Source organism: Panthera leo, chromosome A1 (genome assembly GCF_018350215.1).
Source record: "Panthera leo isolate Ple1 chromosome A1, P.leo_Ple1_pat1.1, whole genome shotgun sequence".
Lineage (NCBI taxonomy): Eukaryota > Metazoa > Chordata > Mammalia > Carnivora > Felidae > Panthera > Panthera leo.
Window position 1 is genome coordinate 178701195 of NC_056679.1, and position 19251 is coordinate 178720445.

At 50.2% G+C, this 19251-nt stretch overlaps 1 protein-coding gene across 2 annotated transcripts in view; it reads right to left on the reverse strand.

Moving 5' to 3' along the window:
* Positions 1-6895: 6895 nt before the first annotated feature.
* Positions 6896-19251, reverse strand: part of DOCK2 (dedicator of cytokinesis 2) — a 413468-nt gene continuing 401112 nt past the window's right edge. For both annotated transcript variants that reach the window (XM_042947072.1, XM_042947066.1), the window contains exons 47-52: positions 13742-13879; positions 12077-12204; positions 11058-11229; positions 9948-10068; positions 8319-8461; positions 6896-7441 (exon numbers count right to left, since the gene is read on the reverse strand). In XM_042947072.1, coding sequence (XP_042803006.1) covers positions 7379-7441; positions 8319-8461; positions 9948-10068; positions 11058-11229; positions 12077-12204; positions 13742-13879 — 765 coding nt within the window. In that variant the 3' untranslated portion in view covers positions 6896-7378. The remainder of the gene's footprint in view (positions 7442-8318; positions 8462-9947; positions 10069-11057; positions 11230-12076; positions 12205-13741; positions 13880-19251) is intronic.

The following is a 19251-nucleotide window of genomic DNA, read 5'->3' on the forward strand; positions in this document are numbered from 1 at the left end:
CGATTAGACTTCTCTTTCACTCTCTGCAAGCAAAACAAAGCAACTACAGCAGTGGTGGGGCAGTCTGCCCAGCAGCTCCCAATCCCCAGCAAATGTTTTGAACACAAGGCTCAATGAAAGGGCGAGAGTGGTGAGGTCCGGCCCGGTGAGGCGTGGTCTGGCTGCTGTGATCCCCTGGGTTCCGGTGGGAGTGAGCTACACCTACTCCATGCTCTCCTCCGAGTCCTCCACCCCCTGGGGCCAGTTGAGGAGGCGTTTGGACAGGAAAGCCAGACCACCGCCCACCGACACCACACAGCCAGGCTGACCAGCCACAGTCCCTGGGCTTCTTGCCGATCGCAAGTTAAGTAAAATGTCACATGAGGCAGTGCGAGATCCGTCTTCCCAATGCTGCCAAAGGGACTGGAGAATGGAGCCTGGAAGTGCGGGGAATTGGTTCATCTTCACTCCAACCAGAGAGAAACAGGAGATGGAACCTTCTCCATGTAGCCTGCCCAGGGCTGTGAGAGCGGACGAGGAGATACAACTGTGAGCAACGTTTCTGCGGCTTGTCATGAAGCCATGGCCAGCACAGCCACGTGGCATCTTGAATCGCTCCGGTCCTTCCCTGCCTCACTGCTCTTTTCCCTCCCTCTTGCTGCCTGGGCATGCCCTCCCGGATAAAGGGTCAGCTTCTGATCCTTGGGTTATGTTTTCTTGGTTAGCGCTTCTCAAATTTTTACGTGCGTGTGAATCACCAGGGGCTCTTGTTAAAATGCAGTGCCAGTTCAGTGGGCCTGCGTGGAGCCCGGGATTCTGCATTTCTAACCGGCTCCCAGGGATGCCATGAGGAAGCTCTGCAGACTAGTCTAAATCGTGAGATCCTAGGGGACTCGGGCTATCATAAGTGGAACCAGGAGTGGATTTAGGAAATACAGTTTCCAGATGGGGTTTTGGAACTACAGTGGCCTTGTGTCTAAAGGCAATAGGGACCTCACGGTAGGTGGGGGGGGGGGGGGGGGGGGTAATAGCTCCTAGCATGCAGTGATGTCATAATCCCTCTTGCTTCCGCCCACAAAATGAGGTGTGGGTGGAGCATGGTATTGGGGGATGAGGCAACTGAGGTGCTGAACTAGTTCCAGAGTCGTGATAATTACAAAAACTGTAGGGGCGCCTGGGTGGCTCAGTCGGTTAAGCGTTCAACTCTTGATTTCAGCTCAGGTCATGATCTCAAGGGTCATGAGTTCAAGCCCCACATCAGGCTCTGTGCTGGCAGCATGGAGCCTACTTGGGATTCTCTGTCTCTTCCCCCCTTTTTCTCTGCCCCTCCCCTGCTCATGCTGTCTTTGTCTGAAAATAAATAAATAAAAACTTAAAGAAAAATTAGAAAACAAAACCAAACCGTAGAGTAGGGTGGCTTCTTACCATGGCCCAGGAGATCTTCCAAATAGAATGTGGTGGGCTAGGACAGCTGCAGGCATGTTCTCCAAGTCTAAGTGCCTCTGCATTAGTTTCCTATTGTAATAAACTATCACAACTTAATGTCTTAAAGCAACACAAATTTGTTATTTTAGATCTGTAGACCAGAAGTCTGGGCTAAAATCAGGGTATTGACAGAGCTGTGTTCCCTCCAGAGTCTTGAAGGGAACATCTATTTCCTTGCCTTTTCCCCCTTCTAGAGGTTTCCAGTGTCCCTCGGCTCATGGCCCCTTCATTCACCTTCAAAGCCAGCAATGGGCAATGACTTCATCTTACTCCTCATTCCCTGTCTCTCTCCCGCTGCCTCCCTTTTCTGCTTTTAAAAACCCTTATGATGACATTGGGCCCACCCAGGTAATCCAGGAGAACCTCTCTATTTTAAGGTGAGTTGATAAGCAAACTTAACTCCATCTGCAACCTTGGTTCCCCTTTGCCATATAACATATTTGTAGGTTCTGGGATTAGGGGGTGGACATCTTTGGGGGGCCATTATGCAGCTCCTGTGGGAGTTTTCAGAGACACTATTTCATGAAGTTGCAAAGCACACTGTGCTGAAATCAGGCCAGAGTCGGAGTACAAGGGTGAAAGAGTCTCACAGATACTAATGCAAAGCCTCAGCAAGCCTCCTGTGGTAGAGTCAGGGCGATGATAGGGAAAGAGCAGACCCTAGGGTCTGGTTTAGGACATGGGGTATATGAGCCTGAGGATCTTGAACCCTAACCTCCTGACGGGCAGAAGCAGTCTCTTCTCTCTTGTCAGAAAGAAACAGCCTTCCCTCTCTTGGAGAGCTCACGGGCAGCACATGCTCTGCGGTTTGATGCTTATTCCTCTGGAAAACTGACGCCCCCTCCCCAGCCACCTCTCACCACCTCTACCCGGTAACCAGAGCCAGGTCCTGGCATAGCCTGAGAGGGGAACTCTATGTCCTTCTTTGGGAGGGCACAGCTTGTAAGCAAGGGATTAGGCATCTAACAGGTACTGGGAACATGCACAGGGATCGATCTGAGGGTGTCAAGGCTTAGGTGGTTGTATAAAATAAGGTTGGGTAGGAGAGAATTCATTAGCATAGGGCACTAGTTCCTTACTCTGGTTTCAGTGTACTGGTGAAAATGTCTGCAGCTGGTTCTAACAGTTTTCGAAGATAGTTCCTTCAAGATTGAACTGATGGTGGCCCACAGTGAAAGGAGTGGAGATGCCAGAACTTCCTTGGCTTATTGAATGTTATTATTGAAGAAGGGGCCTGCCACCCCTCGCCCATGTGAGTGTTACCAATGTTTAGGTCTTCAGGGGTCAGGACATGCTGGGACATGCCATTGAATATACATGACAAGCTGTTGTATTTCACATTTCCTTACACTAAAAAAGAGGCATTGCAATTGAGGAGTCGTTTTGTATTTTTAGACATAAAAAAGTTGGGAATACTGCTTTAGACTATTCATCAAGTGACTTTGGAGTATGCCAATTTGAGCAGTGCCTAGAGCAAAAATAGTCCGCAGCAGGTCCAGGCTGTGGTTCAAGCAGTTCTGCCTCCAGAACCATACGACCCAGCAGGTCTGATGCTGCTGAATTATCGGTGGTAGACGTGGATGCCAAGCGGAGTCCCTGACAAGGGACTGCGACATATGATAATCACAGCACATACCTCTAGGAATCTAAAGCCAAGCTGTGTTCTCCTCAACCCTCTGTTTAAGAAATAGCTCCCAGAGTGCTACTGGGTCCTAGCAGAGGCTGAGCACCTCACTGGAGGACACTAAGTGACAGAGCAACTGGAGCTGTCCATCATGGGTGTCCTAGGGATCTCAGAGTCATAATGTGGGTCAACATGGCAGAAATCCGTCATATTATTAGAATCCCATGGTACCTACTTTTGCTTCACTGATGTCTTTCCTTCAACCCAGACCTGTGGACCCAGGGAGGTGTTCCATATGGCCAACTTAAGGAGAGAGACAGGACTGAAGCCTTGTTTATGGACAGGGGGTCTGCTCTGTTGGTGCTAGGCAGAAATGGACCCATGGTGCTATTGGTTTACCTAATAGAGGGAGGCATGAGCTGAGATAGACATTCATACTCCCGGGCAGTAGAACATGGTTTGGCTGGGTGGTCAGAGGACTGAAAAGAATCATACTAGAAGATTGATTACTGGGATCTAAGGAGTAGGTACAGGCATAATCCAGCAGGAATAGATTCAAAGCTTCCTTTCCACACTTTAATGCCCACCAGAAGGACCACTGATAAGGCAGACAACGATCGAGTGAATTGGATGACCAGTACTATCAGTCAGCCTTGCTCCTCAGCTATCACTTGCTTGCCCAATGGAGCACAGAACAAGCAGGCATGGAGGCCGTGCGTGGGTCCAACAACATGGTGTCCTTCTCATCAAGGATGATATAGTTGTTGCTACTGCTGAGCGTCCAGCCTCCAGAAGCGGACTGACATTGAGTCTGTGACATGGCTCCATTCCTCAGGCCGGCATGGTAACTCCCCACCACCTTCTACTTCTTCCATTCCCCTTCCCCCTTTATCACCACCCTAGGATTGCATAGCCCCCAAATACGGGTCATCAGTCATTGCCTAAGGATCTGTTTCCTTGGGAACTGGAGCTATGACTGGAAGGCAGAGGCACCCAGTGTTCAGAAGGAAAAACAAACAGATGTGTTACAGGTTAGGAGGTCTGGAAGGCAGAGGCCAGCCTGATTTTAGATGCTGGGAAGGCAATTTGTTTCCATCAATTTCTCTACTCTTTGCTGATATAAGCCTACAGGTCTGGAAGAAAGAAAGAAAGCTTCCACTCCCTGCTTAGAGAGAAGGCTTAAAAATGCCCCTCCCCTAAGAAGAGTAAATAAACTTGGTGCCCTGGATCACATTAAAGTGTGAATGGTAGATATCAGCTCTGTCTCAAAGGCAGAGGAAGGGACAGCAGAAAGTAAGGGGTCTCTGGGTGCCTAAACAGAGGATGAAGGAGTGCCACCAAGAGGATATTACCTACAAGGAAACCACTGAGTTAGGCAGGGCTGATTCTAGATGGAGTCCTGCTGATCACAGCTATGTGGCCTTGGAGAAGTCATTGAATTGTAGGATGAAAGGGTTGGATGAAATGATCTCCAACGGTCCCTGAAAACTCTCCATCAGGAAAGGAAAAGATGGATCAAGTGGATCCTTCCTCCCATCCCACCCACCCCACCCTCCCTTCCTGGGAGCTCTGAGGCATCCTTATGTCCTTCCTCGGCAGCACTAGCTAGTTTCTGACAGACCTTGCTTATAGTAAGGGAACATCCAGGGGCACAAGGACAGTTGTGCTGGACGCATAGCCCCCATCCTCACTTATCCTGGGAGCCATCATAGGCATTGTGGGGGAGACTTTCACAATGGGTATGGAACGTACACAGTCCGACGCTGAGCTGAGGTTAAAGCCAGAAAGTGAACATATGGGTTAAGGTCACGAGGCTACAAGTGGACACAGCTGGCTGTGCCCCTCACTGGCTGGGTGACAAAGGCACACGGCTGGCTCCCAAGCCTGGGTTTCCTGGTTGGGATCCCATTGCCAACCTCATGGGATTGGTGTGAGGGTTTAAGAAAAGGATGCACGGGGTGAGTGTCTGATAAATGGAAGCTATATCATTATTGTTTGTTATTGTTTTTACTGCTGGCATTGCTGTTATTGCCACGTGACCACAACATCTGGAGTTGTCCTGAAAAAGCACCAAGTGGGCCATCAACCCGATGAGAGTCCTAACTGAGATGAGATTTGACACTCAAACTCTGTTTAAATAAGAATCCACGAATTTCACTGTTTGCCCCATTTCTATGGGACAAGGAGGCGTGCTCAAGACCCTTTCAGACTTCATAAAAACTCACAGACACTGACAGTTTTCAGAAAATGGAATTCAGAAATATTACCACCAGGGCCACACACTGTTGAGCCAGGAGAACAGAGTGATGGGATTTTTAGAGGTTAAAGCTGACTTGCTCGGGACACAGCCACAGTCTCTGCAAGATGCCTTGGTGAGAAACGACAGATGCAATTCCAAGGCAGAGGATCGTATCTGGTTTTCTACAGTCGTGGGTAAAGGGGGAAGGAGCCATTTTCTTGTCTGTGTCGAGATTTTTTCCACTAGAGTTGGAAGAGCAAACATTTGAAAATTAAACGTTGGGATCTCACAGTTTGGATTGAGAAAAAGCACACCTGGAAATCTCAAGCCTATAACCTGGAGAGGAAAAGGGCAGAACAGGATTAACAGATACAAGAAGGGACACACAAGCTCCAGTGTCCACACGTGAAGCCACGAGATGCCCAGGAGTGGTGTCCAGCTCCTCCACTTCTTGAGGACCCTCACTTCTTGCTCTTTTGGAAAGTGAATTCAGCCAGATTCCAAACCTCCAGGAGCTGCCTCCTTACCAGGAGCACACAATGCAGACAAAATGCCAACCACCACCATAATGGGACTTTTTGGACTGTTGAGGATATTGGAAGCTGGACCAGCAACAGGTCTGGGACCTGTTGGCAAAGGGAACCGGGGGCCCCCAGGAAGAGACTGGGGTGGACAAAGTCTACAGGGACTCAGGCACAAAGGTGTCCAGCAGATAGCACAGGGTCATGGTTAAATGCCAAGCTTCCCACCTGGCTGCCTGGGTTTGAATCCCAGCCTTTCCACTTACCAAGTGGATGATGTTAGGTCACTTCATGCCTCTGTTTCTTCATCTGGATAATAATCATCTCCACCTCCTAAATCTTGATATAGGAAGTTAATTCTCATCATGTCTATAACACTGTGCTGGGGACAGTGGAGCTCAATCAATTGGAGCTCTTATCATCATTCTCTCTCATCCGGGGACTCTTTCTCTAAGAAGTGAGTGCCCACCCCACATCTCTAGATGGCTCTAGCTTTGAGCCCCATGTTGCCCTGCACTTAATATCCACCCAGTACTGACATCTTTCCCAAATGGGGTCCTCAGCCTCTGCCCACCAAGACCTCTTCATGCACAGCTCCCTCGGGCTATGGAGGTGGGCCATTGCTCCCATGTTCTGCCCAGAGGAGCTCGTCACCTTCTTTGGGCCTCATCTGAGGAGCCCAGGATTCCTCCAAGAAAAGCTACCCCTTCCGACCTGATGACAAAATCCAAAGGCCGGACTGTTAGTCCACTCTTTTCCTAACTCTTGACCATTTGGTTGCGTGGTTTTTCCATTCCTTTCCAGAAGAGGAGAAAGGTAATATGAAAATGACCTGAGGAAGATTGTGGCAGACTTTTCTGGCATCCCTACACCCCAGCATTCATGGAGAAGATTTCTCGGGGTGGCATGAATGAGGTGGGCAAATCCGGCACTAAGACAAGTCTGGAGCCAGGCCCCTTACCATCACCGCAGGCCCTGGGTGGCCTGCCATCCTCACCCTCTTCAGGCCTCAGAGATGCAGCTGACGAATTGCGCAACAAGGCGAACTGGCGTCATGAAACCATTTTTATTGTCAGTGAGAAACAGCAACGCTTCAGAGATGATCAGCTAGGAAAAACACTGGTTGGTTGTATTAAAAAATGTAAAGTACAAAACTATCATCCAAAAATAAAATAAAAGCATATTTAAAAGGCTTTTCTGTTAAGTGCTAGGACTTTGAAAATGAAATAAAAACACAGCTCCTTATACCTAAGAAACTGGGTTATAAAAAGATGCGCCGAGGATATTGGGGAGAGCACAGTGGGACAAAGTGTCCTTGCTGGCTCCTTGTGACCACAGCCCACAATCCAGGCCGCAGCATCCTCACCCACCGCCTGGGTCGCAGGGGGCCAGATCAGCCCTTGCTTCCTGAGTGAGGGCGACTGGTAGGAGGTCTCCCCGCTGTGTGAGGCATCAGCGTCCCACCGTGTCTCTCTTCCTCTGGAAACTTCTCTCCCTGGCTCCCCATGTGTGGCCCTGGTCAGCAGCATCTCACAGGTCAGAGGACAGGAAGTCAGGGATCTGTTTGCCTTCTTCAGGAGGTTTGCTGGCCAGCTTTGTGGGAGAAGAAAACAAACACCATCCCAGGATGGGATTCTCATGAGCACCAAAGTGGGGCTCACAAGGATCCCTGCCCAAAGCCCATGGAGTATGAGGGGCCGTGACCTTGAATGTGGCCAGACAGGCAGAACCCCACAATGGTTAGAGCACAGACTTGGCTGCTTCATGCACTTACTTGGGCCAGTCGCTCACCTAACTCTGTGAGCCATGTAAAATCCTCACAGGGATGGTGGAAGGTCAGATTGGACAATGTCTGCAAAGTGCTTAGCGTGGTACCTGACTCACTGCATGCTCACAGTAAACTTGGGATTATTATAGTAGCAGAGATCGGGTTTATATCATCTTGAGGATCAGAAGTGTCAACGGTACTTTTTTTATCTCGAGTGAAGACTGACAAGTAACAACAGGAGATGGGACTTGAAAAGTCAGGCCTTGGAAACTAACTTTTAATTAGTAGGAGTTTGTAATATAAGTTGAATAGGAAAGCTCTTCAAAGAAAAAAAAAAATTAAAAAGCAGTTTCAGGTTCCAAAGATAGCCAGCTGTTGTGGCTCTGACAGGTGTATCACCAGAGGGCAGTTTGGGGAAAGGAGGTCCCAGGGGCCCTGCTTATCCCCGTGGGACGTTCCTGCAGCCCAGCGGGGATCAGTCCTGCTCTGAGACCAGGGCCCAAGAGAACTGCAGCGGGGGCATTTCTGGCTAGTGTCCCAAGCCCTGTGGGCCCTGACCATGCCTCCCTGGGAGTGATCACACGTGTGTGCACACATATACGTGCCTCCATTCCCACCCCCCATTTTCTCCTCTTTCTGTGTTGCTTTCTTCCTTTATCTCTCCCCATATACCCTTGTCTTTCCAGCCATCTGGGTCCTCACCATCGCCTTGAAGAACTGATTTACTTTCTTCCGTTTGAGCGTCTTCTTGTCACCCTCTGAGAGAGGGAAGAAGGTCTGGCTGAGGCGGGGGGACGCGTTGGCATCATCCATCCCAGGTATGCCTGCCACAGAGAGCGTGAGGGCTGGAAGGGGAGTGGAGAGTGGGGGTGAGTGGGTGGGTGGAGGAGAGGCGGTGCCCAAGAGGGTGATGTTGGCGAGGCGGAGAGGACACAGGCTGTGGGACAGAGTCCTGGGAGGACACATCATGGTGCCAGGCAGGAGCCGGGAGGCCTGCTTGCTGCCCTGAGGGGGCCTGTTGAAGCTGTCCTCTTGGCGAGGCTTGCCAACCCCACAGACAGGGGCCTGCCACCTGGCCTGATCCTTGCCAGGGCTTCTGTGCTGGAAACACGGTGCAGGGAGGTGAAGGCCCCTTGGCCACTGGGGTCCTGATTTCCTCAGGGGACGTGGCCTTTGGCCCCATGGTGGGGAGACAATATGAGCTTTTTTCCTTTTTCTCCAAGGCAGGGGCTGGTAGAGAGAACTGGTGGTTCCAGCTCCCAGCTTGGAGATGCACAGACCTGACAAATCAGCTACCTCTTGCCCATTGGTTTTGATGTCGGCAAAATGGGGACAAGGGCACCAGCCTCCAGGGTATTGGGCTGCTGTGAGAAGGCGACGGTGGAATGGCTCTGTGTCCGGCCAAACAGAGTTAGGGGGCCATCCTGCCTTGTGTGGCTGGGTGGGGGTTAAGGGCATGGTTCCAGGGACAGAGGGCCTGGTCTACACTCAGCCTCCGCCACTTCCTAGCTGCTGACATTCTCCGTGCCTCAGTTTCCTCATCCACACAATGGGGCTGATGACATTATCTCCATCATAGGTATGTGTTGAGGCGTAAGTAAAAGATGAAGAATTTAGCACAGGGAGGGCCTAGTGCTGGTCAGCACTCGAGAAATAGCAGGCATCTTCGCTGAGATCTGCCTGCTGAGTTCCACAGGGCAGTGCTTGTGTCTTGCTCCTCTCTGCCCTGGCCCTTGGCACAGGAGCCTGGCCCAGAGTGGCTGACCCTTGAGACAGCTGCATGTCAGATGCAGCGACCCCAGGTGTGCCCACCCCATCATGGCTGTGGCTTCGCCTTCTGCCAACTAGGAACGGTCATCCGTGTGCTGCTAACCTCCTCCCTGGACGACGAGTGCATGCTGGGGGATGTAGGTGGCAATTATGCATTAGACACTCGACCTCTATAAGATGTGCTGGAAGTTTCTGCAAGTTCCTGAAATAGGGCCCCAGGTCAAAAAAGGAAACACGGGGCTTCTGGCCTGTGGGGAGGCCTAGCTAACTGAGAGTGCAGGGCCACCCAGTGTGAGAATGGAGTCCCGGTGAGTCCCGAGGACCGGAGTGGCAACAGGCCTCCACCCCAGCCCCAGGTGCAGCTTGCAGGGCCGCTTCCCCTACAGAGCGGGTGGGTGTGGTGCGAGCTCAGAGGACAGGGGGCCTCTGAGCAGAGCCTCTTGCCCCCAGGATGCCTGGCCCCTTTGCCGTGTAGATCCAGTCTCCGCCCATCCTCCACCCCCAGGCTGGTGGCCCCACCATCTCTGTACCTTCTGGTGCTGGTGGTGGCAGGGTGCATACCTGGGATGGTGGGCATGGACTGACTGGCGAAACTCATCTGAGAGAGGATGGATGACCTGGGGGGAATGGCTGCATGCTCCGAGAGGTTGGTGTCACTCATGAACTCGTGCTTCCTGGAAAGCTGAATAAGTACACACATACACACACACACACACACACACACACACACACCACAGAGGGTTAGCATTAGGCAGCTCTGTGCCTTGAAAAGTCAGTAACAAGGGCTTGGCAAGGCTTCTGTGGACCCAGCTGCAAGTTGATTTATTCTGTTATCTATCACTCCATGCCAGCCTGCCAAGTATGGTTGCACAGGTTGCACACTATACAACTCCAGGGGTTGGGGAGGCATTGAGGCATTCATTTAGACTATCATGTGAATGATACTCTCTAGAATTGTAAAACACAGAATACTTATTTCTAGTCTTCTCCCCTGGCAAGAGTAGCCTCTGGGGTCTACTGGGAAGTTTGCGGAGGGTCTTCTCTTTCCTGGGAGGCATCTCAGTTGGCTCCTTGCCCTTTCAGCTGCCACCCCTCCCTTGCCAGTACAGTTAACCCCTCTCCCTTTCCTAGGATCCAACAATGCCTTCAACAAACCTCTCTTTCAGGGGGCGAAACTAAGATTTGGACCCAATGACACCAAGTTTCATTATCAAATCGTTATAAGATAAAAACTCAGAGTCAGGGCAGTGAGTCCCTCTCTGTGTCCCCAGCTGGGCTTCTGGCTCACTGGAGGAGCCTAGGAGGGTCTGAGACCTCAGTGGTTGGAATGGCCCTGGGGTTGGCGACAGGGGGTGGACATGAAGAAACCCCTTGCCCAGCACTGGGAGGACAGCTTCTGTCCTGTCTCACAAAGCCCTGCACAGTGGTGGGAAAGACATGCATGGGCTGGAGCCTACTGGCCTGGGTTCAAATCCCGGCTCTGTCACATCAGGCTGTGTGGGTACCCACAGGACTTGACCTCCCTGCTCCTCAGATAAGGCCTCTGCATCTCCCACCTCACTGCAGATGCGAGGCCTGAATGGGACCTCATCTGGGGCCCCCAGAGAGTACGGCTGCTGTGCAGCAGAGATGGGCTAACGGGGCTAGAGGCGACCTGCCGGTGCCGCTCACCCGCTTCAGGTCCGACTCGGCTGCTGCCTTCTCATCCGCAAACACCACGCTGCTCCTCTTGGCCCTCTTCTTGGACCTCCGCAGCTTGACTTCCGGCAGAGTGCTCCCCACAGAGATCGGCTCCGCCGGCTCTGCTTTTGGAGTCTTTGGAGGTGCCACCTCCAGGTCAAAGCTGGAGAACGGGAGGGACAGCGGTAGAAATTGCAGTGAGAGCGAGGTTCAGCGGAACTGCCTTGCAGGGACCCAGGCTGGCTGGGTTGTCACTGCGGGGGCAAGGAGTAGCTCAGCTAACCCGACAGAGTTCGGGAGCTGCTTGCTTAATTTGCAAACACTCAGAATGCAGAGTAAAACGAAACTGAAGGAGGTGAGCCGCAAGCCAGGGAGACTGGTGGTGAGGAGAGACACCCAGTTAAGGTGTGGGTCTGATTCAAATCCAGCACTGCCACCCTTTACTGAATGCCTTTGGGCAAATCACTCAGCCTCCCTGAGCCCTTATTGCATGCGGAGTACTCGGCTCACGTTCTCATGTCCTTAGAGTAGTGGACTTTGGGCTGGGTGGGGATGAGGCTCTAGGACGGCGGAAGGGGAGAGGCTTTTCTTGGGGTGAGGGAGCACCTCCCCCCGGCTGCAGAGGGATGGATGGGTGCAGGGAGATCAGCTCCGCGGTAGGGACTTGCAGGGACACAGCCCTGGCAGAGGTGAGGAGATGCCAGACTGAAGCAGGACCTGTGAGGGGCTCTGGCAGCACAGATTGCTGAGCTGGGAGGACGCCAGCCGCAGGTGAATCCTGCTGGGGACCCAGGAAGAGCCGTCTTGCCTCTCAGGCCTTGAATGACCCCCTATCAACGGCACCAACGACAGCAGCTGCACAGGGTGGTTGTGAGGGTTTTAGTGACTTCTTTAAAAAGAAGGGTTGGGAGGAGATAGAAAGGTGGCCTCTGGGACAGAGGGAGAAGTAGCAGGTGTTGTTGGGGGCTGAGGGGGCAGGGGTGCAGGGGGCTCCTGCGGCAGAGACTGACCTCTCAGAGGCGGTCTTGCTGGGGGTGCTGCAGTCAGAGTTCATGGACGCCATGGAGATGATGGACATCTGCCTGTAGGAGCGCAGCATGGACCGTGGGCGGCCCACTCGCCTGTCCTCAAAGTCGGGCTGCGGGTGGGGAGAACGGGGTGGTCAGCAGTCAGGCCCTCAGGCTGGATGGGCCAGGCAATGTGGCTTCCGCCTTCACGCTGCCTCCTGCACCTGAGCAGGGCAGGGCTGCAAGGCAGAGCAGGGCATCAGGACAAAAACTCCTGGCTGGCTGAAGCTAGGTGGTGGTTGTTCTGGAAAAGAATTTGGCTGGCCTTCATTCCTGGTTCCTGGGAGGTGACCTCTTAACCCTTGCAATTTGTCCAGTGACAGGAGTGTCTTCGTTCCTTGTGGTGGCCCCTTGATGAGCAGACTCAGGCTGAAGGCCAGACCAGAGAGACCAACCATGTGGTTATAGGGTGGGGTGGTGGGGGGTGGCTTTGAACCAGGTGATGGAAGTTCAACCCTAGGGAGGGGAAGGGGCTAGAGACTGGTTTCAGTCATGTGGCCAATGAGTCACCCCATCATGACTATGTTTCAACGTTTAGGCTAAGGTGAGTTTCCTGGTAGGTAATCACACATCCGTGTGCTGGGAGGGTAGGAAGGGTGATGCATCCTGAGGGCATGCAAGCTGTGTGTTTGGGACCCTCCCAGACCTCACCCCGCGCATCTCTTCATTTACTTGGTCCTAATTTGTATTCTTTATAGTAAAACTGTAATCATAAGCATAGTGCTTTCTTGAATTCTGTGAAACTCTGCGCACCTGAAAAGATAGAGGGAGCCCCCAAACTGGTAGCCAGTCGGTCAGAAGTGCAGGTGGCCTGGGAACCCTGGTGTCAGAAGTAAGGGGATTTTGTGGAGGAAGTTGTCCTTAACCTGTGAGGTGTGACCTGACTCTGAGTAGGTGACATCAGATTGCACTGCACTGTCCTGTCATTGTTGAAGGACACAACCTGTTTCCTGAGAAGCTCCTGGGCCAACAGACAAGAGACCCAGACTTACCTCTATGCTCTTTGAGCAGCTCACGTCCCCCTCCGGGCCTCAGTTTTCTCATCTATAAAATCCGAGGGTTGACCCCATGGCCTCTAAGGGACCCCACAGCCTTGATGTTCTAGGACTCTACTTTCTGGGGGAGGAGGATCGAGATGTCCCTATGAGCACCAGGCCATTGGCAGCTTTATGTCACAGAGCTTATTAGTGGCCCAAAGCACTGGCTTTGGAGGCCAACAGAGCCAGGTGAAAATTCTCACCTGCTAGGTAGCCTTTGGTGAGTTACTTAACACTTCTGAACCTCCAAGAGAGATGCAAGGAGTTGAGAACCATTCCTACTTCCCAGGCGCATTGTGGGGATTAAACAATGAGTAGATGTCATGTGCTGACATCAAACTGGGCACCCCCTAGGTGCCTCGCAGGCAGTGTGACTTCTATTCTTAGCATAGTCCCTCAGTGCTAAGGGCTCACTTTGTACCTGACGTTTACCTGGGGGTGACTGTGAGGGACCAATTTACAGGAAGGCTCCCCTGGATCAGGTTCCTTGCTGGGTCCCTGCCAGCCACAATCCCCATGGCTCCCCATATCCCCTCTCCTCACCCCTCCCACCCACAGGGACCACCCGTACCATTTCTCGGACACCATACTCCTTCTCCACCTTCAATTTCAGGTTCTTGAAGCATTCTTCCATCCGGTCATGGAAAGGCCGCAGATTCTCTGACACTCTTTTCTCATGGATTTTGATCCCAGCTCCCAGGAAAGGGATCTAGAGGGAAAGGCGGTACATGGTGAGCCACAGGCTGGTCCCTGGCTGCAGCCTGAGACCTGGACCATATGAAGGTGGCTGAAGCCAAATCAGTCTGCTCAGAATTCGTGGAGGGCACTAGAGTCTCTGAGACCTTCACACAGGGTCAATAGCCCTGGGACGTAGGGTATCTGGGGTTACGCTGGGGTTGCTCTGGGAGGGAAGAAAGACCTCAAACTGCCCATGCCCCTAAGAGGGTCAGAACCCCATTAGAGGCTGTATGTTTAGGCATGTCTCCCCCTTATGAATCTACTAAGGGGCAGAGTGTGGGGCCAGCAGGGAGGAAGCTCTGAGGCTCTGATGTAAAACCTTGCCCAGGAAGCTCTGGGCATGGGAAAAGGGAAATATGAGCATCAGAAGCTGGAAGATAGAAGAAAAGAAGAGCTGAAAGGAACAGGAGGAGTGACACAGCCTCATCTTAGAACACGGAGGTCCCATTATAGCTACGTGGCTGCTGAAGAAAGATACGGAAGTGCTGATGTCCTAAGGTACCAGCCAATAGGGAATTTTTAAAAAGTGATGCAAAATCCTTGGGAAGATGGGGGAGGACGAGGTGGCAGATGTGAGGGAGTGAAACTCATTCATCAACAAAAGAGGTCAATGGGATGCTGTCTAAATGGCAGTTAGAAGGAGGAGTAGCTGAGCCATGGTGGCCACTACTAGAGGAAACAGCTGGGAAAGTTAGCAGTGTGGTCCTGGGAGACATAACTAAGGCTGCAAAGACGTGGAATATAGAGTATTTTGAAGAAAAACAATTAACATTTCCATGATGCAAGGAGTTGAAAATCATTCCTACTTCCCAGGCGCGTTGTGGGGATTAAACAACGAGTAGGTGCCCATGATGGCGACATAAAGACATCCTGCCTCCTTCTCCGGGAGGCACCCTTGAAAGGACAAGATGAAGGAGTTACCGGAATCTGATCCGACCTACAACATGGCCAGTGGATGGAGGATGGCAGCTCGCCTTCCAGAGCAGTGGGGGGAGAGTGACAACAAGAGGCCCACCTGCCTCTAGAAACCCAGGAGAAGCTTAGGCATCGGAGGCACCAGGTACCCTGGAAAAGTGAGGGTGACTCGAGGAGCCGAACACAGAGGGATACATTGAAATTCTGTGACAGCAGCAGTCAGATCTCCAGGTCCTCACCACTTCACCCTGTAGCCAAGTGCCGTTTTCTCAGTTCCCCAAGAAGAAGGGGCTTTTCCTTCAGAACGATTAGGACAAGGAGTGCTGGGCTCAAGGGTACCAGGCACAACAGAAGTCAGGGATGACAAGCCAGACTGAAAGCAGGGGGTGGAAGGGAAGTCGGCACACTGGTAGTCAGACCTTTACTCCAACTCACAAACTCCAGCAGCATAGTCGCCAGGATGATCTCTCCTATGTTTGAGAGAGTTCTCCCTGGAGAAAGTGAATGGCCTGTTATACAGACATTTGTGGACTGCTCAGTTACTATAGAATGATGCCATCCAGTTGACAAAGGCATCATCCATGTACCCAAGGCTTCACTTAGCTCTTTAGTGCTGCAGTCCCAACTATGAAGATCACCAGACATTGAAGGAAACTCTCTAATATGAAAGACCGAGATCTGAACCAACAGACAGGGAAGAAAACAAAAAGGAAGGCATGAAAAAAGCAGGGGAGGAAGGGAGGAAGAAATGAACGAACTTGGAGAAAACAGGGAGGGTGAAGAGGGCCTAAGAAACATTATTTTACAAAGTTTACTAAGTATATAGAAACAGAAGAGATCCTCCATCCATGAAATAAGAAATATTTTATTAAAAAAAGAAGAATGATAATAGAAATACCACATATAAAAACTAATAATATATAAAGAATGAAGGTAAACTTATAGCTTTAGTTTTACCTATTAAAAAGGACAAAAAAAATCAATGATGTAGGCATCCATCCCAAAATATTAGTAAAAGAACAGCAAATTAAACCCAGTAAGAGTAGAAGGAAAGACATTAATAAAAGTGAGAGTAGGCCTGAATGACAAAGGAAACAAACTTACAGCAGAGAGGACTGGCAAAGCCAAAGCTGGTTCTTCGGAAAACTGTTTCTTGGTATCCAGGAAGGCGAAAGATGCCTGACCTGGAAATTCTAGTACCAGATATATGCTGAGGGAAGTGAGTACTTATGTTCACCAAAAGACACGAACTAGAATGTTCTTTGCAACTTTATTCATACTACACAAAACTGGAAAGCAACCCAAATGTCCACCAACAAGAGAATGGATAAATAAATTGGCATATTATTCAGTATGTTGTATATTCATTCAGTGGATGAGGGAAACAAAAACCACAAACTTCTGATATTTGTAACAACCTGGATGAATGTCAAAGGCGCTGTGTTGAGCAAAAGAAGCCAGACTCGCAGTAGTACATACTGTGTAATACCATTTATATAAAGTTCAAGAACAGGCAAAATCAACCTATGCTGATAGAAGCTTGGCTGCATTTGCCAGAGCTACATATTCTCATATACTGTAAGCGACTCAATGCCTAGGCACACACCCAACAGAATTTATGCATATGTGTGCCCAAAAGACACATATAAAGATGCTCATTCCTTGTAATAGCCCCAAATTACAATCAACCTAAATCTCCATCAGTTGAAAAATAAATAAATACGTTTTGATATAGTTACACAATCCAGCTGTACAGACTATTACACATCAGTGAAAATGAGGGGCGTCTGGGTGGCTCAGTCAGTTGACTGTCCGACTCTTGATTTCAGTTCAGGTCGTGACTCCAGGGTCATGGGATTGGCCCCATGTCAGCTCCGTGCTGAGCACGGAGCCTGCTTGGGATTCTCTCTCTCTCCCTCTGCCCCTCTCCCCTGCTTGCACTCTCTGTCTCTAAAATAAATAAATAAATAAGGGGTGCCTGAGTGGCTCAGTGAGTTAAGCGTCCGACTTCGGCTCAGGTCATGATCCCACAGTTTGTGGGTTCGAGCCCCCCGTCGGGCTCTGTGCTGACAGCTCAGAGCCTGGAGCCTGATTTGGATTCTGTGTCTCCCCCTCTCTCTGCCCCTCTCCTGCTTAGGCTCTGTCTCTCTCTGTCTCTCAAAAATAAATATAAAATTTTTAAAATAAATAAACAAATAAATAAATGAAAATGAATTAATCATAGCTATATACAACAAGATGAATGAATTTTTCAAGCATAACATTTAGCAAATAAGTTAGACCCAAAAGAATGCATACTATGTGATTCCATTTATATTATAGGCCAAAAATCGGCAAAAGTAAACTCTAGTGTTTAGGAATGAGTGCTTGGGTGATGAAAACTATTTTTTATTTTATTATTATTTAATAATAATAATAATGTCTTATTTATTTATTTATTTATTTATTTATTTATTTATTTATGTAATGTTTTATTTATTTTTGAGAGAGAGAGAGAGCAAGTGGGAGCAGGGAAGGGGCAGAGAGAGAAGGTGACAGAGGATTTGAAGAGGGCTCTGTGCCAACAGCAGGAGGCCCGATGCCCGGCTTGAACTCACAAACCATGAGATCATGACCTAAGGCGAAATCGGATGCTCAGCCAACTGAGCCAGCCAGGCTCCCTGAAAACTATTTTTTAAAAAGCAAGGAAATGTTTACTTCAAAAGCTGGGTAGTGGTCAGCCTTGGGGAAGATTAGCAATGACTACAGTCTGGGCTTATAGACACAAGCTGGCTTCTGGGTGCTGGCAGAATTTTATTTCTTCACCTGGATGGTGGTCAAATGGATATACATTTTGTGATAAATCACTGTGCTGTATATTTTTGCTATGCACATTTTTTATATGTAATATTTCACAAAACATTTAAAGGACAAATGTACTGTAGACATCTTTCCATGCCAGTAAATATAGAGAAAAGCTTTACAAAGAAGAAAAAATTAAGCAATCAGTCTAGAGACCTGTGAAATCTTGAACACAAAAAAAGTACTAGGAAGGCTCTGGCTTTTGTTGTGTTGCTAGACTAGGTACAAGGACATTCCCTTTTGAAATCTACAGTTCTCTGACTTTGAGGAAAATCCAAAGTGTATCTGGCTTTGTGAAACCAAGATCCAATTTAGAATTAAGCTCCAAGAGGGCAAGGAGCAGGCCTAGATCTGTCCAGCACTATTTCTATGGCTGGGCACACAGTAGGATCTCAATAAATATAAGGTACAAGAATGAACAGAACAGACAAGGAAGAGCTAATTCGCTGTATGTAGTATTGTTAACAAGGCTGCTTTCACCCTGGCAGGGCAACATCTTTGAGTGTAAAGTGCCCAAAGTTGGGGCACCTGGACTCTGGGAGGGAGGGACGTGGCCCCCTTGGCAGTACTGAGTGGGGAGGGGCCTCTGTAACATGGTGGTTCACTGGGGGCGGGGGTCTGTGCTTTGGAGGAAGTGGCCACTAGGGGGTGTTGTCTGAAGAGCCCAAGCTAATGCTTTCGAAGTCTTCTGCCTTCGTAGTGTCTGCCCATTAGCTCCAAGACTTTGGTAGAATTGTCTTTAGAAGGCACAGCCTGGAACTAGCTGTGCTGCGAGGCTGAGGTTCATGCTTTGGGTGTGGTGGGCACAACATGGAGGACCCACTACCAGGTGATAAGACCTGCCCAGGGAGGGGCCCAGGGCAGTGTTACGGATTGAGAGTGACACCAACACCCAACAAATTTGTGTGACATGCTGGCCCTCCCTAGGGCACCCCAGAAATACCTGAGAAAGGGGACTAATCAAAGCCAGGCCTTCCTGATTCCCGGGTTGGCGGTGTGAGTGGGAGCTACCATTATCTGGGTATTAAAGACCGTGATGACCTCAGAAAGCTGGGGATCTTGGGTATGTCTGGGTTTCACAGGTGGCACAAGGTAAGAAGGGAGAGAAAATTCCAGACACACAAAATGCATTCAGGAAACTGTGTCTGTGCAGTACTTGCTGTTTCATTTTTAAAGCCTCTCTTTGCATAAATTGGCAGAGGCAGAGAAGGACCTGAATTAGGAATCCTTATTTTAAGAAAAGAGGCTGCACCCAATGCTTCTCATTCCCTGATTTCCCTAGAGTAACAAAAACTCCCTACCACAATAGCTTGCTTTTCTTTGCAGGGTGACTGGCAAGAAGGGAGGGAGGGAGGACAGGCAGCTGCAGACAGCTGCCCCCTGCTCCCTGTGCCTCCCTCCAGCTCCTGCCCTCTGGAGCCCACCTGGTGTTCTGGGTGCTGAGTGCTCCCTGCAGAGCAAGCTGAAGTGCAAAGAGGGAGAGGCTTGTCCTTTGAAGGCCTCTGGGGGGGGGGGGGTCTGGTGGACTGTTTCTTCTCTAGGGAGTGAGAGCGAGGGGGGGAGAGAAACAAAGGGAGAGAGGGAGGG